Source organism: Thamnophis sirtalis, unplaced genomic scaffold (genome assembly GCF_051295495.1).
Source record: "Thamnophis sirtalis isolate CommonGarterSnake01/CBP01778 unplaced genomic scaffold, rThaSir2_p1.2 scaffold_7, whole genome shotgun sequence".
Lineage (NCBI taxonomy): Eukaryota > Metazoa > Chordata > Lepidosauria > Squamata > Natricidae > Thamnophis > Thamnophis sirtalis.
Genome location: NW_028261387.1, coordinates 68,702,016 through 68,726,119, shown reverse-complemented (window position 1 = coordinate 68,726,119; position 24,104 = coordinate 68,702,016). Strand labels below are relative to the sequence as shown.

General features: G+C 37.2%; 1 protein-coding gene across 4 annotated transcripts in view; it reads left to right on the top strand.

The window, feature by feature from the left end:
- The window catches only part of PTPRT (protein tyrosine phosphatase receptor type T), a 631,119-nt gene that overhangs the window by 593,953 nt on the left and 13,062 nt on the right, over positions 1–24,104 (top strand). For all 4 annotated transcript variants that reach the window (XM_087720360.1, XM_087720361.1, XM_014067162.2 and 1 more), the window contains 7 exons: positions 628–782; positions 3,532–3,667; positions 5,273–5,422; positions 15,727–15,900; positions 18,729–18,860; positions 19,632–19,757; positions 23,232–23,395. In XM_087720360.1, coding sequence (XP_087576486.1) covers positions 628–782; positions 3,532–3,667; positions 5,273–5,422; positions 15,727–15,900; positions 18,729–18,860; positions 19,632–19,757; positions 23,232–23,395 — 1,037 coding nt within the window. The remainder of the gene's footprint in view (positions 1–627; positions 783–3,531; positions 3,668–5,272; positions 5,423–15,726; positions 15,901–18,728; positions 18,861–19,631; positions 19,758–23,231; positions 23,396–24,104) is intronic.

Genomic DNA, 24,104 nt, shown 5'->3' with positions numbered 1-24,104 from the left:
CTTCTACTTTATTTTTTAAAAGATTAGTTTGCTACTGCTTACTGCCAAGATATTTATCATCATATACTGGATGTGAATTTGCCAGCTTTAACAAAGCAAAGTTATGATTGCTTACTAGTACCCAGCTCCTTAAGCAACTTTTGTTCAAGGAATGATAGGGGATAACTGCACAGCATTTTCTTGAATTTATGAATCTTGAAATTTATTTATTTTTATTAGAATCATCCAAATTGTACATATACATGTGTACAAACATGTATATGTACACCCAGAGAAATCCACACATACATTAGCACACCTTTTCACTTTTAGAAACACACACACACAGACAAAATACTTGAAGATGCAAGTAAAGTTGAAGGAAAGATCAATTATCCCCCCCCCCCCACAATTTTTCTTCAAAATTGTTTGATAGTTTTAGGTGTCCCAGGAATAAGATAATAGAAAAAAGGTGATTTTTTTTTTCATTGTAACATTCTAAGTAAAGTGACATTTTATATTTAGATTGATTTCCTGTTGGGTAAATCTAGTCTCAACCTAAATAAGAAACAACTTATAATTAAGCAATAGTAATTGTAATGAAAGAGAATAGATGATTTTTTAAAAATTATTATATATCCTTTTCAGAAAGGCTACCATGAGATTCGAGAAATTCGTCAATTCCACTTCACTAGCTGGCCAGACCATGGGGTTCCTTGTTATGCTACAGGTCTCTTGGGCTTTGTTCGACAAGTGAAGTTTCTCAATCCACCAGATGCAGGACCTATTGTTGTGCACTGCAGGTACAAACTTTGTTTCCATCTCTCATTTCTTTTCATCCATTTTCTCCATTACTGCTTATTTCCTTAGCTTACTAGTCATTCCACTATCCTAGATAGAATGAATGTTGCATTATCCAAAATCTTATCATACAACAAATCTTCTGCAAATGTCTACAGAGATTCTCAGTCATCCAGGTCATGGTTGTTCCAACGATGCTTTTTGGACTTTTTTTTTCTTTGAAAACATTCCACTTCAGAGCTGAAAAAGCTTCTTGGATGGGAAGTGGAACATCTTAAAAAAACAACAGAAAGTCCAGTTGCCTCTTGAAAAAGCACTTTTGGGACAGACCAAAAGTCTGCATTTATTTTTCACATTAGATCCACTGCTGATCAATCTCTGTTTCAAAAATATATATAGTTTGTCCCAAGCAAATAGAATAATTGTTTCATGATTCCATTGTATTTATAAGTATACATTTTAGCAGATGCATAACCTTTGACTCCTATGTTGAAGACTAGATTGGGTATTGCTCAGTATCTTCCTGAGTATGGTGCTAAAACTACTGTATTTCAAGTGAGTTCTCAGCATTATTAGCATTCATTTCTCAATGCAATCTGATGTTCAAAATGTAAATCTGATAGAAGCATTTTCTATTGTAACATAGTTTTAAAGCATATTTCATATAAATGCTGTTCTAAAAGTAGATAGACAGCTTGATCCTGATCCCAGTAGATAATGTTCTGAAGATGCTTCTTCTTAATTTTAAATGACCCACATGTACCTAACCTTTTATTTCTTAAGTGTTGAAATAACAGTATCCAATATTGTAATGATGACAAAAATTTCCCTGAAGTTTTACAGTACCTCAATAGTGAGATGGATGGCATATAAGTTTAATAAATAAATAAGATGTTTCCTGGGGTAGTTGGGACAACCGGGTTAGGGTTGCAAAAATTCAGAATGTCATCTATTGGTCATCTGATTATTTTCATCTCAAAACTTTATGGATAGTATGGGTCAATACTGAAAAATATATTTAAGTATGTTAATTTTATATTTATTACAATTCTGAATAGCAGAAAAGTGAATTAAAGAGAATGAAATGCCATATATTCATTAAGATGATACCAATTATTCCTTCCTAGCTCTAGTTCAATCTGGTCGATAATAGCTCATACTCTAGTCACATCCCATGGATTTTGCAGTATTTTGTTTAGCTGCATTTTCATCACACCCAGGAAAGGACATTGTATGTTCTTTCCTGTTTGCAAAATGATATTTCACAGTGGGAGAAAGGAGACAGGGAAGATGATTTGCATTTAGAAGCAAATCATTTTTTTCCTGTCCAACCTGAACAACTGTGCATGGCAGAAATAGAATGTGAAATTATTTTCCGGTGAGACTCGCTGGCTGCCATTGTGAGTCAATCGGAGGTGAAAGTTTTGGTAGAAGCAGTGGAAATACCTAGTGTTGTGCAATTTTAGAAGATTGATTTTCTGTGGTACTGACTGCTGACCTTAACTTGGAAAACTTTCAGTAGTCAGCAACTATTTATATACACAGCAATGACTAAATTCCCCCTTAACTAGTAAGGACAGGAATTCTCATGCCATCAATTGTTCCATATCAGCAGCCAATGGCTAAGTTTGTATTCTGCTTCATTAAATCTTAAATAAGCCAGTTTTTAGAAATGGCCAAAGAGTTAATTTGGTTTTTATTCATGTAATAATTTATTGTCACCCTGAGTTATTTTTAGGAATATAAAAATTTAAAGAAAAATATATATGCAGAATTCATATTTTTCCCCACTGAGAATAAAACTATACCATTAGTTGCAATAGTGACCATTTGTATTCCTTTGGATTGTGAGGTTTTAAATTAACCAGCACAACCCCCCCCCCCCATATTTAAATTCAAATAGGCTTCAAATGAAAGCATTTCATTTAAATGTGATTTTAGTATATTTAAAGCTGATTGTGTGAACAAAATGTATTTGTGGAATATATGGTATCTAAATAAATAAACTTGAATTACAAAATTAGGACTTCAGGGGAAAAGTTATAGCTCAGCCTTTTTCTTTACATATTCTTTTTATGTGTGCAGAAAAGCCTTTTCTTTTCCCTTCTTTTTTAACTGCTATCTCAACATGTGCAAATTGGATTCTCCTCAAATTGAAACAGTACTTCTGCAGGACATACATTCCTGAAAGATTACAACACTCAGAACTCCAAATAACCTGGACATTTTTACAGACATTTTAACATCTAGATTTTCAAATTAGTGAAAAGTTGGCATTTTAAGATCAGACTTTATTTCCTTCCCCCACAAATAAGATGCCTAATCGTCAAGGGCCAAAGTGCAGAAGGAAATATGCAGATTTTTATAGACATACCACTTCTGAAATAAACAAGAAACTTGCTTACAAGAAAGAAAGTGAAAAGATGACTGTTTCAAATAATGTAGCTCATCTCTCTTTCATCAGGTTTCATTTAAGACAAAGGCAAGAGCCGAGCTTCATTTTTTAAAAATTTTACGTCTTCTTTCTTTCTCTCAGTAGCTTTTTTACTTCCTTTTTTTCTTAAATTTGCAGCTTTGCAAAGGGAAGCTGAAATAGGCAATAAAGCTCAGATCTTTGTAGCAAAGAGGGACTAAAGGGAAAAAAATACAGCTGCATTTGCACCATATATTCTCACTGCAAACACCCTCACTGTTATGTTTTTCCATGGTTCATTGATGAGATCCTTGTTCTGGTTTCCATTTCTCTTTCAGTGCTGGTGCTGGGAGGACAGGGTGCTTTGTTGCCATAGACATCATGCTTGACATGGCAGAAAACGAAGGTGTGGTGGATATATTTAATTGTGTGAGAGAGTTGCGATCTCAGAGAGTTAACCTGGTGCAGACAGAGGTATCCTTTTTTTGGGGTTCTCTTAATTTTCAGCCTATTCCTAAGCAAAAGTTCAGTACTTTCAGATGAATGTTAATTGAATAAAATAGAATAAAAGATAAACTTGTGAAAATATATGTTATTTCAAAATATTTTCAGCACACTAGCTTAATTTTAATAAACTATGTTAGCTTAATTTAGTAACTTTGCATTCCATGATGTAAAATACTTCTAAGCTCAATTATTGCTTAAAGATAGATAGATAGATAGATAGATAGATAGATAGATAGATAGATAGATAGATAGATAGATAGATAGATAGATACATACATACATACATACATACCAATGGTGAGTTCTGGATCCCGGTGCAACAGGTACAGTGCAACGGGGCTGGGCATCCACCACATGCACACGTGCAGCATGCGTGTAGCATGCACATGTGTACTTACCACCCATGATGCTCTAGCTGCTCGGCAGAGAGTTGCGCAGGCGCCATACACTCCGTGCGCATGCACAAAAGCCCCAATCGGCTCAAATACAGGTAAGGAAGGCAGGTCGGCAGGTAGGCCCTTTGGAGCACCATACCAGAATGGTAGCTGGTGCTCCCAGCAGGCACCGATATGCCCATACCGGTCATATCCCACCACTGATACATACATACCATTATTTTTTGCTAAAATTCTTACATAAACGGAAGTACCATTGTAGAAAAGTCATCTTTTCTAAATGCCACTTTTAAAAATATATGATTCATACAAAAATGAAGCCTATGTTCACCACCAGATTCAAACAGCATGCTTTATAATAATGGCCAACATTATATTCCTAGTCTATTTTTCATTGAAATAGTTAACCCGTATCAGTTTTCATGAACTGAAATATAATCAGCACTATAAGCACTTTCCTAGATTTGTCTAACTACCTAAGATTCAAGTAAATTCTATAACACAGTGCATTTTGAGGTAATTTTATAAGACTCAGGGGTTGAAGTCTTTAGAATCAAGGTTAGAATTTTAAATTATGTTGATTCTTTCTACTTGTGAAGCTGGCAAAATCTTTTTGGAGTTGGGCAGCCTAGAAATTCAATCAATCAACCAGTCAATAAATAAATAAAGACAGCTTATGATCTTCTAGTACAAGTTCATTCAGATATATTTATTGATCAGGGAACTGTGATTGTGTTCATTCTCCTTCTGGCAAATGATTGATTATATTAACGAGTAAAATAAGTCAGTCTGCTTAACAAACAATAAATCTAGACAGAGCATTTCATGGTTAGAATAGTTCATGTAATCAAATTCTGTCTTCATTTAAAATATTGAGGATTTAGACCTAGCAATTTATTCAACCATGTACACAGTATCAAATGGCATGAAGGTAGATGGCATACGCTCCCTCTGGAATTAATTTGTCCAGAGAGTAGCGGGGGGGGGGGGGAGATCCTTCTTGTACATCCAATGGTAAACTGTAAGCACTTCACACATTGTACACTTTTGTTGGATCAAGGAAGTGTTTTCTTTTCTTGTTGATTTGAAGTTCTTGGAAGTTTCATTAAAGTAAAAGACATTACAATGCTTCTGAAGGCCCCCATGATGATGATCAATTAACTTTTTTGATATGTAGGAACAGTATGTGTTTGTTCATGATGCCATACTGGAAGCGTGCCTTTGTGGCAACACTGCCATTCCTGTTTGTGAATTCAGATCTATATACTACAACATCAGCAGATTGGATCCACAGACAAATTCCAGCCAGATAAAAGATGAATTCCAGGTAAGGTAATGGATAAATAATGTTCCTTATGTATCCTCAGTCACAGAAAATTATGGCTAATGTGTCTATGTTAAAGTAGATTTTATAAAGATTACAAGAGGTTTTAAGGATTATTCAGGATTTTCTCAAGGAAGAAGTGAACTCTATAAACTCCAAAATCCTTTTCGGGTTAAAGTTCATCCAGCAAAGACCAGTGTAGACTTTTCCCATTTATATGAAATTGACAAAGACATCAAAGAAATTGACAAGGGGTCCAAAATGCTTTTTATAGTCTGCATCAGAAAAAAAAAATACTCAGGATCCTCTTGGCTCCAAGAATGTTTGTGGACAAGAGTCAACCTTCCTCCACGAATTTTTCTTGGAATATTCTATTTATCTCTTCTGTATACGAAGGTATCAATACAATAATGTCCACATGAAAGTGTCCAATTGTGCTTGAAAACAACTTGGAAGCTACTGCTGGTTAAGAGTGCAGTGGCACGGGCAATTATAGACTTGCACTATATGCCCATTTTCCTGCTGCTTTGCAAGCTGCACTGATTACCAATTGCTTCTAAATGCAAATTAAGTTATTGGTTGTTACCATTAAAGCCCTAGATCCTGATTACTTGAGGGACTGTCTTCCTCCATCTATTTTCACAGCACAGGTTATCTAGAATGGGCATCGTCAGGTTCCAATTAATGTACCCATCACAAATCAAACTCCAAGACATTCCGCATCCTCAAAGAACAAATTTATTTAAATACATCATCTTGGCACTAACTGGTGGAAAGCCAATACTAAAGGTTCCTCCACTTTCCACCCCACTTAAAGTAAAGGTTTCTCATTTTTCTAAAACAATATGCTACACTGTCCAATTGGGATAAGGGCTGGTTGCTTGATGACTTCTCTCCTCCTTCTTTGGCGAACCAGCCATTGGAATGTATCTGACTCATCTTAACTCATCTTAAATATGTTGTTTTGACTGAAGACTCCATCTACCTCTGCTCTCTCCCTTCAGCTCCAAACTGTGTGAACCTGAATTCATGTGAGAATAACCCATTATAGAAACAAATTCCCCATCAGAAAGGAACCAGCCACTGCCTAGTCAGCTTGACAGACACATTCCAGTTTCCATCAATTAAGCAGTTTCATCTTATAGGACCTAGAAAGAATGGTGATACCTCTCACTGATGGGCCCTCATCAGTAGAATGCTACCTTCCCAGAGATTCATACTTCTCTCACTTTCTTGACTTTCTACAAATTGCTTAAGACCTGATTGTCCTGTTAGGTTGATTATTGGGGGCTTTGCACTTGGGATGATCAGTCAGCTGTCTTTCCCCCCCCCTTTTTTTTCTTTCTTTATCTGTACATTTCCTGAGGTGCTATAGAGTCAGGCAGTCTCAAAATTAATCATATAAATAATGTAATAAGCAGGGATTTGATAAGAAGAGATTTCATAGATAGATGCAAATGTACAAGTAAGCCTTTCATTTCATTTCCTATCTCTCCAGAAAATGATTACAAAACGCCTGGCTAGGAAAGCTTATGTCTAGAAGCATGTGATCTTTGTCAAATAATTGACATACACAATTATCCAGTTCACATTGTTTGGAAAAAGAGAGAAGCCAAAGGAAATAGGTCAGGGTATTTCCAAGTTAATTTTGGGTGAGCCTTAAGTGTCTCATCCATCTTTACACATAAGATATATGATTTTAAATCCTGAAAAAGAAATGAGAGATAAGAAACTAAATTTGAGATGAAGCTTTCTAGACACAAGACTAAAATTGCAAAACTCAATCATGAAAATATAGGTAGGAAACGTGACTGCTTCCAAATATGCATGTTTCCATCATTATTACAAAAATTGCAAACCATACTTAGATGTCAGAGTTATACTCCTAAAAGGTGTTTAGCTGAGAATGTTATAGATTAACCATTGAGATTAGTTATTTCTTGATTTTTAGTTCTAGTCTGTCTTAAGTGTTTGCTTTGATCAATGTTCTGAGCTATGCTCATATTGCTTTACTTTCATATTGCATTATTGAAAAGTTACAATTCTATGACTCAGAGAAAATATGATTAAAAGTCCCCACCTGCTCCATATTTATACTTGTCAGGCTCCATGCCAAGGTTTGGTGGTAAATCACAGCTTTTCCCCATGCTTAACATAACAATTGATTGCCTACTGCAATAAAAAATAAGTTAGAGCCAATAGATATGTACTGTATATGCACACAGCTCTCCTCAGAACTTAGTCTTTTCTCTCCTGTAAGTGAAAAGGGTCAGTATTTTTATGGCCTTGAGGCTAAAAGATATTTAAGTAATGATCATTTCTAGCCTAGGAATCACTGGTTCCCAGCTTGCAATACCTTTTGGTATGCTGTCCTTCACTTCCATTAGTCTGCAGGTGTCAGGTGTTTCTCCCTAGTCTTCCTCCTAATTGTGGACAGGTGGAAGCAATAGTGTCTTTCCTTATCTCTTTGACTGAATGAAGCAAATAATATTTCCTGCCTTTCATGCTTCCCTGCGCCTTTGTTCTTCTATTACTGGACAGTAGGAAGGAATTAAGAATTGGAGAAAACAAAAATGGGGAAATCCCCGTGAGACGCTTAGTGTAATCAGAACAGACATTTATTAGGTACCATATTTTATACCTTTAAGGAGATGGACCCAACACTACAAAGCTTCCATTGATGGCCAAAACCTCTTGTTAAAATCATTGTAGTTATTTTCGGCAGGAAGAAGTTGCCTGGAAGCAAATTCCCAGTGAAGTTGTCCTCAAATTTTGGATCAGATAGTAGAAGCTCCCAGATGGAAATCAAAATAATCAACCAATACAATTAGGTGATAGTGGATCTGTACAAGGGAATATGGGCTACACTGTGAATGTTGTTTGAGTTTAAGAAAGCCTTATTGGACATTGAAATCTCTTGACAAAAAATAAGAACGTTGCCTTTCTGTAAGTTCTCACTATAAAATCATTAGGCAAGCTAGCTATGCATTTGATTGATAGTGGTGAGAATTTATATTCAAGAAATAAGATTGAGTATGTAACGGTTCTGTTAATGACTATATTTGGCCGGTAAAATACCAAGGTGCATTTGCTGAAGGAAAATGAATGTAGATGGTTGAGCCCCTGTAGCTGTAAGTCTTCAATACAATTGCATACAAGGGAGTGCCTTAGTGGGGATTTACTGTGTGAAGTAACCAGGTCCTCCACAAAAAAGACATTGGTCTTTTGTGCATGAACCTAACCTGTTTTTGGCAAATAGTGAGTTGTTTATTCCAAGATGCATTGGTTCAGCTTCTAAAATCTCACAAGTATAATGAGAAGTCAAGGGAACAGAACAGTGGTGACTTTCTTCCCTGACTATTCTGCAGCATTGCATCACATCTTCAACCGATGCCCAAGCAAATTAAATGCTGTCATATTCTCTGCAGTGCATTGACAAATGGGTTTGTCTTGCATTTCTTTTGACAGTCCCTCCCTGAATTGGTCAGTTAAGCATTCCAGCCCACATGCTGAACTAACAACTGAAACTCAGCAGCATATTCTTGCACTGAATGCTTATTTTTTTTCAAGTGATGGATTTCATAGTCAGCAGGCATTTGTTTGAGTGAATTGTCAACGTTAAAACTTGATCATGCTATTAAATTAGTAGGAAAGTTGTCCAAGTCTAGAATCTTCAAAATCAGAAGGGAGGGCATTCTTTCACAGTTATTTGTCTAATCATTATAGGAGGATAAGTATGTTAATCTCACCAAATATCAGCAAGAATCTATTAGCACTTATTCAGAATAACACATTTTCTTAAAAAGCATAAGCCTTCATGAATTGTAACTCATCTGATTCATAGAACATGCAAGATGGATTACAACTGGCACTTGTAATGTATTTTTAAAAAGAGTTTATTCATACTTTTTGAAATACCTTGAAAATTTTTGATGTATGTGGGTGGTGCAGTCTCTCCCTCTATAGTGCTGATAAAGTTTTGTTGTTCCAAAACCGCTACCTTGAGATCTATAATCAAGTTTCTTGGGAAATTAAAATGCTCCAATATGACTTTGTCCTTGTTTTAACTCCTGATATTAAACATGTCTATTAATTGTTTTGCACACATTCTTGCCTGGTTGTCCAGTGTGAAATAAGAGGAGATTGCTGACATAGAACAACATTTATCTAATTGAAGGAAGCACATGTGGCATAAATGTGCCTCCAATTTTGATTGCCAAGCTGTTCGGGCATATAATGACACTGTTGGTGTAAATGTGGGACATCTGGTTTGTTGCAAGGCATGATTCCCCTTGGTTAGCATCATTGTTTGTTGTTGGTGAGAATCTGTTTCAGGCTGTATCAATATAAATAAGTTTGGATAAACCACCCAGTGCCTAAGAAAGTAGTCACCACAGCTAGAATCCCAAAGAACTAATTAATACCAAATGTCAGATAGTATATGATAAAGCTTTCTAAATAGAAATAATATTAGTAGAAACAATACACTTAGAAAGGGGAGCTCGGATGCACCAATGGCAGGAAAGGCTATTCATAATCACTTGTGTCTGTACTTAGGGGCCTTTAGTGCATGTATTTATAGACCTGAACACTCCCCTCCGATCTGGTATTAAGAAATTGTGCCAGAATGATTAATCACCAAGTGGGTATTTCAGCATTCATATCAGTAAAAAGTCTGTGGGAACAAGCATTATTTCTTGCTCCCTAAACTGAATGTGGGAAATTGATCAATGGGAAATGGAAAGCCAGTTATGTGGCTAGCAAGACCAGAGGGTTAACTGCCTTGTTAGTTAGAGCAGTCAGGTCAATTGCATTGTTAGCACAAGGGCAGTTATGCTGTTAGAGTCTAGAAAGGATAAGAAGGGAAAGCAGCAAGCTCATTGTCCCTGCTTCACAGTGTACAGAATGGCTTTCTTTGGAGAAAAGAAGAAAGTGGCAAGGACAAGCTAGGTTGACCAAGGCAAAAATTTTGCATTGATCAACTATATAGAATAATTTTATATCACAAAGAAATATTACTGGGCTATAGCTTATTAATATATTTTAGTGACTAACAGCTGGCTAAATTCTTTGTGAATTTGATTGATAGGAAAGCTATCTGGTCTCAGGGACATAGCATTCACATTGTATGAGCAAGACAATAAATTGGATCCCCATTGTGCAAGAAAGCTCCATCAGCTCCAGCAATGACTGCAAAGAGTTGTAATGTGTAGATATCACCACCAGCCATGAAAGATTCTGGGACACACTCTTGCCTAATTGGGACTACACGCGGTCCTTTATTTTGTTCCGGTTGATTGTGATCAGTTGGGGTTCGGGGAGGGAGAGTGTTTCTGAGACTGGATTAAGCATAGGTTATTTGGAGCTTTGAAGAATAGTTAGTAAATTTGTTAAAGGGTCAGTAACCCCAATTCAATTCTTAGTTTTGTTTTTTGTGTGTTGTTGGTTTTTTAACACAACCTCTCTTCCTGTTGAGTAGGGGCAGGCTTAGTGGCTTGGCTTTATACCTGGTCTCAGCACTACATTACAAATGTTCACATTCTTAATTTCCTATTCAGTCGTGATAAAATACTCTCAAGGTACTAATGCAGCATTTAGATTGAGTGTGCTTTTACAATCTATTGAAGTTCTGTAACAATATAACGTCACTTGTGGCAGTTTAACAAAATATACTATCATCAAATCGTTTGGCTTTGTTTATGTTATCACATTAATTATTTGGACAATTAATAATGAATTTTTAGAAAGATTTGACTTTTTCTAAATAGTTTCAAAATGAGTTCAGCAGAACTCACCCATCGCTAAGCTCAAACCATCTGGAGATCTGTAAGTCTTCTGAATTACTCAGTCTATCACCATTTTAAACATATCTTTCATTAACAATCTTCATTGTGACTCATGTTCTATTTTTGTAATGTACATACAATATTTGTGTACATACTGTGCATTTAAAACACACGGTTTGGCATAGATTTGACTGTTTCTATGTAGGAACTGTCTAAAATGTTTAGATGCTGGTTCCTTAAAGAATTCTTGTGCACATTAAGTGAATGGCCACAAAGATTAACAGGAAGAGACTTACAGCAGCACTAATAGGCCCAGGTTTGTTTATAGTTTATAGCTAACAGAACAATTTAGGACTGCAGGCATGGTGAATGTTGATTTATCGGATTAGTGAGAAGGAAATATTGCCAAATCATTAAGAGGCCAACAATCTATCCATTTGCATGATGTAGCTTACCATGCGCATCTTGGCAAAGGAAAGATCATTATAAGGGATTTAAGGTTGTGCATTTTGCCAGATTGCTGCCTGATGGGGCTCCATCAAAAGGATTTAATGGTATGTATTCTAGCATAAAAGCTTTTAAGAGCAGGGAGGGAATGTAAATCTAGCTATAACATGCATCAAATCTTGCTGAGATCATAGATTTAAATATCACGTTTTGTCAAGATGAAGTTTCTGGTTTCTTTCTGGTTTCAACATTTAGAATCCCCATTTCTCTAGATAAAAGAGTAAATGAATGCTACTCAATATAGTGCTAGACTGATAAATCTCTTGATATGTGGGGGACATTAATCCATTAATGGCTGTATAATTTCATAGATGAAAGATTATATGACAGGTTAAGAATTATTGAAGGAACCAAATGCACTCATTTTTCAGCTGAAACAGATACAGACTGTCAGTTGTATTTAACTACTGACTTATAAAGATGCTGTGGCCACATCTTTTTCTACCATGGTGCCATGAAATTGCCTTCATCTTCTTTCCAGCCAATGGTTATAAAGGCTTAAGTTGTCCTTAACTGTACCCATAAAAGAAGTATTTCCCCCGAAACACAGCTGCAAGATGTTAAAAAAAATGGACATTTCTCTGCTCATGTTGGGTGACCTGTAGAGTTTGGATTTAGCTGGACACATATTAGACATTTCAGGATGATACAGGCTCTTCTTTAATTCCCAGACTCCTACCACAATTACTACTCTGATTTTTGACATTGCAGAAGCCTAGGAAGTAGATCTCCCTCTTCCGCAAAGTGGTGGAAGGTTTTGGTTTTTAATTCATGTGATTTTACTTGATGTGCAGAAACAGCAATGGGAGCTTCCACTGCTTCTGCAAGACTGATGTGAGGCTGCTGCTATATAAAGTGGACTTGTGCAATTGTACAACAGTGTCAAATCCATGCTTAGTTGCCATATTTTAATATATTTGCACATTGATTGTGTGTGAGCAATGGGTGGAAGCTAAATCAGTAAGAGAAGCAACCTAGAACTAAGGAGAAATTTCCTGACAGAACAATTTATTAGTGGAACAATTTGCCTCCGAAAGATGTAAATACTCCAACACTGGAAGTTTTTAAGAAGAGATTGAATAACCGTTTCTCTGAAATAGACTAACCTTTTTTGGATCGCGTGCCAAAAGTGGGGGAAGCAAAGGGGGGTCATGTGCGGGCATGCCCACACCCATAATGCTATGCACGCAACCTGAGCAGGCATGCATACGCGATCCCAGCACACATGCGTGCGCGACCAGCACTCTCCCCCTCTTCTTTTGGCATGCTTTTTTCGCCCTCCCCAGGCTCCAGAAGCTTTCAAGGAGCCTAGGGAGAATGAAAACAGTCTTCCCCACTACTCTGAAGGCCCTCTGGAGGCTTCAGGAGGCTTCCCTGAAGTCTCCGGAGGGCGAAAAATGGCCAATGGGCAACCCGGAAGTTTGGGAATGGTGACTTCTGGTTTGCCTGTAGTGCTGTTTTTCGTGTTCCGGAGCCTTCAGGAGGCTTCCCTGAAGGCTCCTGAGGGCAAAAAATGGCCCTATGGGGAAACTGAAAGTCACCATTCCCAAACTTCCAAGTTGCCCATAGGGCCATTTTTCATGCCCCGGAGGCTTCAGGGAGCCTCTTGAAGGTTCCGGAGCATGAAAAACAAACACCCCAACACGCAAACCAGAAATCCATTCCCGGACTTCCGGTTTGCATGTTGGACTTTTTTTCGCCCTTCAGAGGCTTCCGAGAAGGCATCATTTTCAGCTGGTGAAAAATGGCCGAAAAGAAGGCTGAAATCAGCTGACCAGCAATGCCTGGCATCCCCTAACAAATGTCTCCACGTGCCACCTGTGGCATGCGTACCATAGGTTCGCCATCACAGGTATATGGTTTCTTGCCTAAGCAGGGGATTGGATTAGAAGACTTCCAAGGTACCTTCCAACTCTGTTATTCTATTCTATTGATTTTGTGAACCTGTGCTTTTCTCAGATCCCTTCTTTATCAAAGAAAAGGCTCGGGAGTTCCTAGTCATCAGAAACTATACATCATCAGTGTTAGTGGATATAGGTTTTGTTTCCTGTTTATATACAGTATGTTGCCCTGCCAATGTTGGTGGGAGTGTGGTTTTTCTCCTTGATAGTTCCTTAATTAGAGTATTGTTTTCTGCTTGGCTATTTGTTTGTTGCTAATCCCTGCTTATCTAGATGTAGGATGCTGGAGATGCTGTTCTTTTTATGTCCTTCTTAACTTTTTTTAGTATCTCTTTTAAATCCTATTGTCTACTAGGCTAAACGTGCAATAATCAGGAAAGGATTTTTCATATGCAAAAAAAGCAGGAGGAGGAGGAATTCAGAATTCAGAAAAAGAGAAAGAATGGTCACCCCAAAAACTTTTCCCACTGTCTAACTTCCATATAAGAAATAGCATAGGAGATCTTGACTTCAAATCTTTCATCTCACATAACATTCTTAATTCTTCTAGCCCCTACCCAGGTTAGGGAGAGTGATTAATGCATGCTTTTTTCCCTGATAGATGGTGACATTTGGGGGGAGTAGAAACAAAGCAAATCACTTTTCTTAACTTGTCATGTAATAAATCTATAAAGTAGTACAACTCCCTGGTCTTGTTACTAAGGCAGAAAAGGGCATAATTTCTGCCACCTGAAGATTGGAGGTAAGAATTTTCTCATGGCCAGGAGAAAGAATTCTTAGATGGTCAAAAGTGATAGTTTAATGCTATATACTAGATGCAATTTTCTTGACCATATTTGTCAGCATTCCTTCATTGGATAATCAGGAAAGAAAACCACAAGACTCCATTGATAGAAATCAAGTGTACTTTTACTAATTATAAATGAACAGAAGCGTAGCAAAGTGAAGACTGATTATTTAGGCACGAAAGCAAATGATATATAGAATAACCCATTCCCCATCCCTTGGCATCCCAGTCACAGTCCAATCATAATTCTCCCAAGTGTCAGGTGCGAGATAACTTTGAAAGGCATCACCAAGATGGAATGTCGGTGCCGTTGGCCTTGGCAGGAAACCTCCTCCGCATGCACAGTAAGACAGGCAGCAGAAACTCCAGAATCTTCCTCCAGCACAATTAGTAGTCCCCTCCAAAATACCATGCCCCCCTCCCCATTTCAATGGCAGCCGAAGCAGCAGCAAAGCAGAGGCTGACAATATTATTCAAATTTTTTACAACTTGAATTGTCTTTAAACAGTCTGCAAAGAAAATTATTCAAACATCTGTATTTTATAGTTCCAGTTTTGATTATTGAAGCCATCACCCACTAGGAAAGTTCTGGATTCTACCCCCCCCCCCCTTCCTTCTTCCTGTATACTTGTATGACGGGTTTTGTAAATTCACATTTTGAAAGGATTTAATAATTTAATCTACCTATTATGGAAAAGAATGCAGTATTTATTTTTTCATATTTAAACCCATATATTCTCAGAAAAGATGGCCTGGTGCAATATACAACTTTAAGTGGTAATAACAATAGCAATAGCACTTATATACTGCTTCACAGTGTTTCACCATCCTCTCTAAGCAGTTCACAGAGTCAATATATTGCCTCCAACAATTTTACCGATCTCATAAGATGGGAAACTGAGTCAACCTTGAGCCATTCAGGATCAAACTTCTGACAGTTGGCAGAGTTAGCTTGCAATACTGCATTCTAACCAGTGTGCCACAGCTCAGCAATAATAAAACTATTATTTAACACAAACAAAAAAATAACAATAAAACCTTACGTCACATTGTTTAAACAACCATTGATACTTGACAACATGTATAATTCAGGAAGGAAGTGCAAGCTTATAAAAATATGTTTCTAAACTATGTTTAAAGTGATCAGAGAGGGTGAAGATTGTAATGGGGACAAAATACATTGTACTGTGGCTCCAGAGCTAGTTGACTCCTTCTTGGGCAGCGTTTTCAGTAGACACTTGGTGAGTAGACAAGATGAGTACGACATAAAGTCACACCTTTAGCAAGTTTAATATTAATCGGTCCCTGGTTTTACTCCAAATACAGACCCTTAATATTGTTACTCCTCGAGTACGTCCAGAAGATTGCAGCATTGGACTTTTGCCAAGGAATCATGATAAGAATCGCTGCATGGATGTACTTCCTTTGGATCGGTGCCTCCCTTTTCTTATTTCCGTTGATGGAGAATCAAGCAACTATATTAATGCTGCACTCATGGATGTGAGTAAAGCTCTTTTTTTTTAAATGTGAAACAGAATAAATTGTCTTTCTATCATATTGGTATCCCCACTTTTTCCAAAAACCTGAAAAAAGTATAAATACATTGCATCTCATTTTTATCCTGTTTGATCAGTTGGGCTTAAAAAGAGTGATTGCCATGTCTGGAAGGAAATTTGAGATCAGAATTACAAAATCAAATGTATGTAAGAATTATCAAGCATTTTTCAAAGTGAAAATTTAGAAATTGGGCAAGGATTGACTTTATAACTGAACACATATTAACAAATGAATGCAAATGAAAATAATCCTATCAATTTTAGCTGAAAGTGACTTGTTTCAGTATGATATTCTTTTCATCCTATAAATCAAGGGTCGGCAACTTGGGGCTATGGATCCGTATGTGGCTCTTTCATCCATCTGCTGTGGCTCCCTGTCGCCGGTTGGCCCCACAATTGATAGGGCTTTTGGTTAGGACAGAAAGAGGAAAAAAGTTGCTGCACTAAGAGGAGATTCTATGGTAGGGGAACGGGACTTCCAGTCAGCACCAGAATTGAATGGGGGAATTCTGGTTAGGACCTTTGTGGCTCTTGGTTTGTTAAGGTTGCCGACCCCTGCTATAAATGAATCACTTTTAGGAACAGGATATAGGAAGTATATCTCCCATATGTTAATTACAAAATGACACAACTTAAGGGGTGGGGAATGCCCTTGATATATTTCCTTGTATAATATATATTTGCTCTAGATTCAGTGTCTGTATTCAGCTGTTTGGTTTACAATTGTTATAAATCTTTGAATCTGACTTTGAAAGAAAGAAATCCAAAATGCAATCCTTTATTTTTCCTTCTTTCTCTTCTTTGTTATTCAACATATACTTAGTTACACTCAGTTACGATTACAAGTGAGCACCTTTGCTATAAAATCTAAGGTTTGCATGTTTCACAATTTAAATAAATAAATACCTTCAGCTGCAATATGTAATCTTGTCAGAGTGACTCACAGGCATTGTGATAGCAAGTATGCATCTGTTATCTAACAGTTGAGTGCACAGGGCTCTTTACTGCTTCACTAAGCAAAAGCTGTTTTTTTTTTAATAAAAAAAACCTTCTGTGTCTAACTTTGAGCAGCTGCCAGCAATAAAACTGTTGGGGTTTTTTTGTTTTGGTTTGGTTTATCTTTGTTTTATCTTCGGTTTATATTCCACATAGAAACAAATTCCATAGTAAATGCTGAAAGGTTTCTCATGCTGCATGCCTACCTTGATTTCAGATGTGGCTTACATTTATAAATGCCTAACTCTGTAGCCATATATGTTGCATCATATATATTCTTGCTTTGCTATTCAGGTTAACAAGGGTTTGGATTTTGTGTTCCCCACTGTAAGATTCTTAAAAGAAATGACTGCCACTACGTCAGCATGGGTCCTGATTTGTTTGAGTCTCAGGACTATTTTTTAAGTACCTTTCAGAATGCTAGCTAAACTGCTTTAAGGAGATGGATATCTCCTTTTTAGGTTTATCCCAAATCCTAATCCATGTTTATTCTACAGATGTTCAGAAGGGATCGTTTATTTATTTAAATGGTAAGCTGTAGGGAAAATGCAATAATACTTTAAATGTGTAATCTCCTTTTTATGCCAGCATTTTCTTACACTCTAAAGCACAGGCATAATTTGGGATTTTTGAATTTGAGGGATGCTAATGGCAATGTAAATAGCAGGATCTGCCCTTCTGGGCCAAATGTTTGTCACTAGATTAATGAAAAACAGTAGTCGACTTCTAGAATTTTACTGTTGTATAAAAGAAGAAATGTTGGCAAATATTTTTTTCAATTGTAATGTTTTAGAATTAGATACAGATTTTTAATTTTACTCACGGTATTGATACTACTTTGGGGCCTATAATTTTGGGGGAATCTTCCTTAATTCCTTTTTGTACAGGGGGACAATGCAACGTTCCCATCCTTTTTGGATGCAGCCACTATTATTTATGTAAAAGAATCCCACAAGCAGTGGAGCCCCCCAATTAACATATTTTTTCTATGATTTTCTGTCTAAGAGATAAAATTATCTGAAATTCAGACTCCTGTTCCTTTGAGATAAATGTGCTGCTTCTATCAATCACTACTACAATTAACTGAATTAAAATATAAATAGGATCTTGAGTTGACCTCAACTCTTGGTGAGTGCATCCATTCAGTTTTCTTGGCAGCGTTATGGCAGTAGTTTTCCATTGCCTTCTTCTAGTTCTTGTTTATGTTTTATTCCCCAGTCTAATAAGCAGTTCTAAAATTCCCAGGTGGATTTCCCATCTAAGCATTAATATCTACCTAAGATAAATGCTTAGGGAAAATCTGTTTCAAACATAATTGATACATACCAACTTTTAGAGGTTTAAAAACATTTTTTTTGGTGGCTAAGCTGTGAAAAAGGAAGAAATACTTGTTTAGGTTGAGGGAAGCAGAAGCTTGTTGTGTCAACTTAATTTACCAGATTCTTGCTTCCCCATTATTGATTTCCTTAGGAAAAGTCTTGCTTCCAGCTGGCACGTTGAGTTATTTATTCTAATTGTTATGCAAAAGGGATAATTCTTGTTTCTGTGCTTCTTCTCTAATGAAAGAAAACCTTATTATGCAGGCTATTTCTATTCAATGGGGTGGCAGAAACAGAGTATGAGGTATGATTTGTATAATCTGTTTATGCTAATCTGTTTTCCTGTCCATAGGCTCCCGGTGTAATATGCTTCTCAATAAACAATAATGTTTTTTTTTCCACTAATGTGAATCCTTCCCCCCCCCCAATTGTTTTTTTTTTCTTTTTTTACATTTAGAGTCACAAGCAACCTGCTGCCTTTATAGTTACTCAGCATCCATTGCCCAACACGGGAGCTGATTTCTGGAGGCTAGTGTTTGATTACAACTGTTCTTCTGTTGTGATGCTGAATGAAATGGATGCTGCTCAGGTAGGTGGATTGTTTAAGAAATAAGTATGGATGGATCAATAATTTTTAGTTACTATTGGGTCCACGTTAAATACATGTGTCAGGCTTATAAGTAATAGATCCATTGCAAGCAAAGATTCCTCAAAGAATAGCTTTATTGGAAATATCATATTGGCATATATCTGGTGAAAACTGACTCTGAAGGGTCCCTCGGTTTTCACTTAATTAAAAGTGAAAGTTTTCCCCCTAATTGCAAACAATCAGTCACATAGCCCAATCAAGGCAGCTTCTGCTGCTGTGGTGACATCACTCCTCCTTCCTCCAGCCAGGTGTGAGAATGTCCTTGGTTCCCAAGAGAAAGTATTTTGTTTTGACTGTACAATCACATCTATCTCTAACCCCCCCTCCCTATCCTTCAGCTTTAGTGTGGCAGCACTGAAGCTACAAGATGGCTTCAGCCAGGCCAGGTTCAGGGTTGACAACATGGATAAATGCATTAATCTGATTCCCTTAATGAATAGTTTGGCCAGCTCTGATAATAATTTCCATCATTGAACAAGAATTTAGGCTAGAGAAATATAAAGGTGAACAATAATTTGCAAAACTGGGACTAGGGATCAAGAGAAAGATTTCCTCTGTATTTTTCATTAATATTTTATGCTGTATACAGAGCATGTTCAAGGTTTCTATTCATAGAAATGAACATTCTAAGATTTTGTGTGAAAACTGGTGTTTTGCATTTCTCCTTTTTTTCCTTCTGATTTGTGTTTGTTTTCTTTTTGTTACGATCAGCTTTGTATGCAGTACTGGCCAGAGAAGACATCTTGCTGTTATGGGCCAATCCAAGTGGAATTTGTTTCTGCTGACATAGATGAGGATATTATTAATCGGATATTTCGGATCTGCAACATGGCAAGGGTAAATAGAAGTCAAATAATGTTGTATCAATATTCATTCCACTTTTTATAGTTATCTTTTTGGTCTTTCAACTGGTCAGAGTGTTCTTTATGCAGCCATGCTGGTTTCTTTTGGGAGCTGTTATTTTTCTTCTTCATTGGTATTGTGCTAGACTGGGCTTTTGTAATCTCATTTTTCAAAATTTCCCAAGCTTCTTGAGTTGTTTTCCCCTTGAAGATTATCATCCATGGAATTTTTCCCAACTTCTCTTTAAGTTTGTTGAAATTAGCTCTCTTAAAGTCCAAGACTCTAGTTTCACTTTGTTCTACTACTTCTGTTTGCATAATGTTGAATTCCAATATTGCATGGTTACTTGCCCCGAGGGTTCCTGTGGCTTCAACACCTTCTAACATTTCCTCTCTGTTAGTGAGAATTAAGTCCAATATGGCTGATCCCTTGTTCCCTTCTCTACTTTTTGAGAAACAAAGTTGTCTGCTAGGTTTGTTAGGAACCTGTTGGATCTTCCACTTGGTGTAGAGTTTATTTCCCAGTTGATGTCAGGGTAGTTAAAATCCCCCACTACTATCATGGTGTGCTTCCTACAAACCTTAGTTAGCTGACTAGCAAAAAGTTCATCTACTTCCTCTGTTGGGTTAGGTGGCCTGTAGTATAGACCTATGGCAATGTCATTTTAACCCCCCCCCCAACCTTTAATATTGTCCCAAATGCTTTCAAGATAGTTCTCATCATTGTTGTGCTCTATTTCTGTAGAGAGGTAATTATTTCTTATATATAGTGCAACTCCACCTCCTCTTTTATTTGGTCTATTTCTTTTAAATAATTTTAATCCTTCTAGCTGTATGTTCCATTTGTCGGTTTCATCCCACCAAGTTTCTGTATTGGCAACAGTATCGTATCTTCCCTCTTTTACTTGAATTTCTAATTTGCCCTGTTTATTCCTCATACTCTGTGCATTGGTGTATAGACATTCGAGTCCATTTTGATTGACCCTGTGTTTACTGTCTACATAACCTGTGTTATGCCTGACTGCCCCTATTTTCTTGCCACTTGTATGATTCATGCACATGGTATGGCACTCAGTATTAAATGCTTGGTTTTGCTTGACAGCGGGAGTGATAATCTTACCCGCACAAACATCTGTGTTACATGCACTGATAACCCTATGAATTTTAGATTGTTGGGGACAGAAATGTTCTGTATCAATTAATTATTTGTCTCCACTGTTCAGTTTAAATGTTTATCCAGAAAATCTGTGAATTTAATGCCAAGTAATTCAGTCCCTTTCTTGGATGGGTGCAAGCCATCTCTTTTGTACAGTTTTTCATTGGACCAGCTGCAGACATCATGACTAATAAAACCAAAGCCTTCCCTTTTACACCACTCCTTTAGCCACACATTAAACTCTGCTACACACTGGCCCTTTCCCTTTTGTTCCTTATATACTGGTAAAACCTCTGAAAATATAAGCCTACAACCTATACTACTAAGTTCATACCCCAAGCTCTGGAAATCATTCTTCACAGAAAGTACATCTTTTGGGGACAGATCATTTGTACCAAGATGTATAATAGCATCAACATCACAATCCTTACTTGCATTCTTGACTTTCTTAAGAATACTTAACTATCTTAAGAATAATGATCTTCCCTTTTTACTTATTATCTTGCTTGCATAGTTTTAGACCACCATCAATTGCAGTATTGGCAAATATTTCAATAATAGGGGCTTATTTCCTAATTCCTGCCTTGTTTTTTATAAGCTACCAGCTGATAACCCAGCATTGCCTGGCTATTTATTTATAAGGGGGAATGTCCGGACGAAACATAATTTCTAATGTTGGATTTTCCCCCTTACCAGAGGGAGCATTCCACTTGTGGAATACTGTGAAGCAGTTACCATGGAAATTCCACTGTGCTGTACAGTAGAAGCCATTTTATGGCAGTTCAGTAGAATCCATTTTAAGGCACAACAGGCTATATATTAACAGAACACACACCCCAAGAGGTTTTAGGGGTGTCTTTCCCCCACAGTATTTGTTTCCAGAGAGTAAGTCATCTGTGTACCAAGTTTGGTAAAAAATTGGTTAAGGCGTTCCAAAGTTATGCTGGAACACACACAAACAGACACACACACACACACACACACACACACACACACACACACACACAAAGCAGTTTTTGTATATATTGGTATCTTTCCTAGCTGTTCTTCATTTATCCTTGAACTTGAATTTTTGAAGCATGTACTAGACTATAGCAGGATGGCAGATATGAATCCAGGTTTTGCATGAGAAAGGTCAAGGAAATACCCAATCTAGGATTATACATTCAAGAATATATATCATTGTAAATTTTAGTATACATTGGTAATTGTACATAGCTTCCTCTAACATGGACAGTCAGCTAAAGCAGATATTCCTCGATGTACGACCACAATTGAGTCATAAATTTTTATTGTTAAGTAAGACATTTGTTGAGTGAGTTTTGCCCCATTTTACATTTATTGCCACAGTTATTAAGTGAATCACTGCAGTGGTTACTAACCTGGTTGTTAAGTGAAGCTGGCTTCCCTATTGACTTTGCTTGTCAGAAGGTCACAAAAGTGATCACATGACCCTGGGACACTGCAATGGCCATAAACATGATCCAGTTGCCAAGCATCCGAATTACATCATCATGGGGATGCTGCAAAGGTTATAACTGTGAAAAAAATAATAAATCCCTTTTTTTCAATGCTGTTGTAACTTTGAACTGCCACTAAATGAACTGTTGTAAGTGTACCTATACAAATAACAGAGAAAAGCTAACATGGCTTCAACATATCCCATTTGGCAGTCCCTCTTTCATCATCCTATCTATATTCTACTACAAAGCATTGACGATGAAAACAATTGCTCCAATAACAGATATGGCATTAAATGTCCCATTTAACCTATCACTTGTAAGTATAATGGTGCCTGCAAAGGTACACAGATGAGTCAGACTATTTATCAGCTACAATTTTCTTTATAATGGTTTTAGAAAATAATTGCAGTATCAATGCTAAATATACCCTTGATATTCAATCTTTTGAAGTAATTAGCTGAATATCATTATTGTCTGTTAATTAAAAATTGGGTTTTCTCCATTTTTTAATGAAAAGAACTTTTTTATTCCAGAGCTGACATTGTCCCCAAATGTGCTCATCACATTCAAGAGAGAGAGAACTTATAAAAGTCTTTCTTAACATGGCATCATTGGTTTCCACTCTGAAGCAGGAAAAGTGTTTTCTTACTTTTTCTGTTATAACTGAAGAATGTTCTAACATGTATGCCCACTAAAATATCTGAAAATATTTCCCAATTCCTGCTACCAAAATGAATAAGAAATCTTCTTTCAAAGTTCTTAGAATCCAACACATGTTCTTCTGGGTGTATATAGAAGCACCAATGCTTTCCTTTTCAAGATCCAACCAATCTACAATCTTTTTCTTTAGCCGCAAGATGGGTACCGTATTGTTCAACACTTGCAGTATATTGGCTGGCCAGCATATAGAGACACTCCTCCTTCTAAGCGCTCTCTCCTGAAAGTGGTCAGGCGGTTGGAAAAGTGGCAGGAGCAATATGATGGGCGAGATGGACGGACTGTGGTTCATTGCCTGTAAGCATTTCTGCATCCTTGTTTCCTGTATTAAGTCTGGATTGCCTGTCTGAAAAGAAGATTGCAAACTTGGTTATTTTGATGGATTACCCCAGTGATGGCTAACCTTTTTTGTCATTGCATGCCGAAAGTGTTGCACCCATAATGCAATGCGCATGGGACCCCCCCCTCCATGTGTTCATCAGCCTTCCCCCGGTGCATGTGCAAGTGACTCCCACACTTTCCCCCTGCGCATGTGCACCTGACCCCAAGTGTCTTATTTTGGGCCTAGTAGGCCTCCCTGCAGCCTCCTGATAGCAAAAACGGGCCACCATGGGCTTATGTGGGTTCAGCTGAGCTTAGGCGATGGCTCATGGGTCATCAGAGAGAGCTCTTCATGCTCCCTGTGGCACGCATGCCATAGGTTCGCCATCACAGGATTACCCTAATGGGGATTACCCTATTATGTTTGATAAACATAATTAAAGAAAACCTGAAGCTCCAAATGTCTGCTTAATACAGCATTATAGTATTATAGAGCTAAAATCAATATGTTGTTTGTTTGGTTTGTTATCGTTAAGCCTGGCTCTCAATGACTCTGGTTCAGTGATCATTCTAAGCTGTTCACCTTCTCCATTCATAAGTCCTAGAATATTTATGCTGTGATGTCAGATGGACGAGTCTAGTGTTTACCTTGTTACTCTAGATCACTGAGAAATGTTGAATGCTG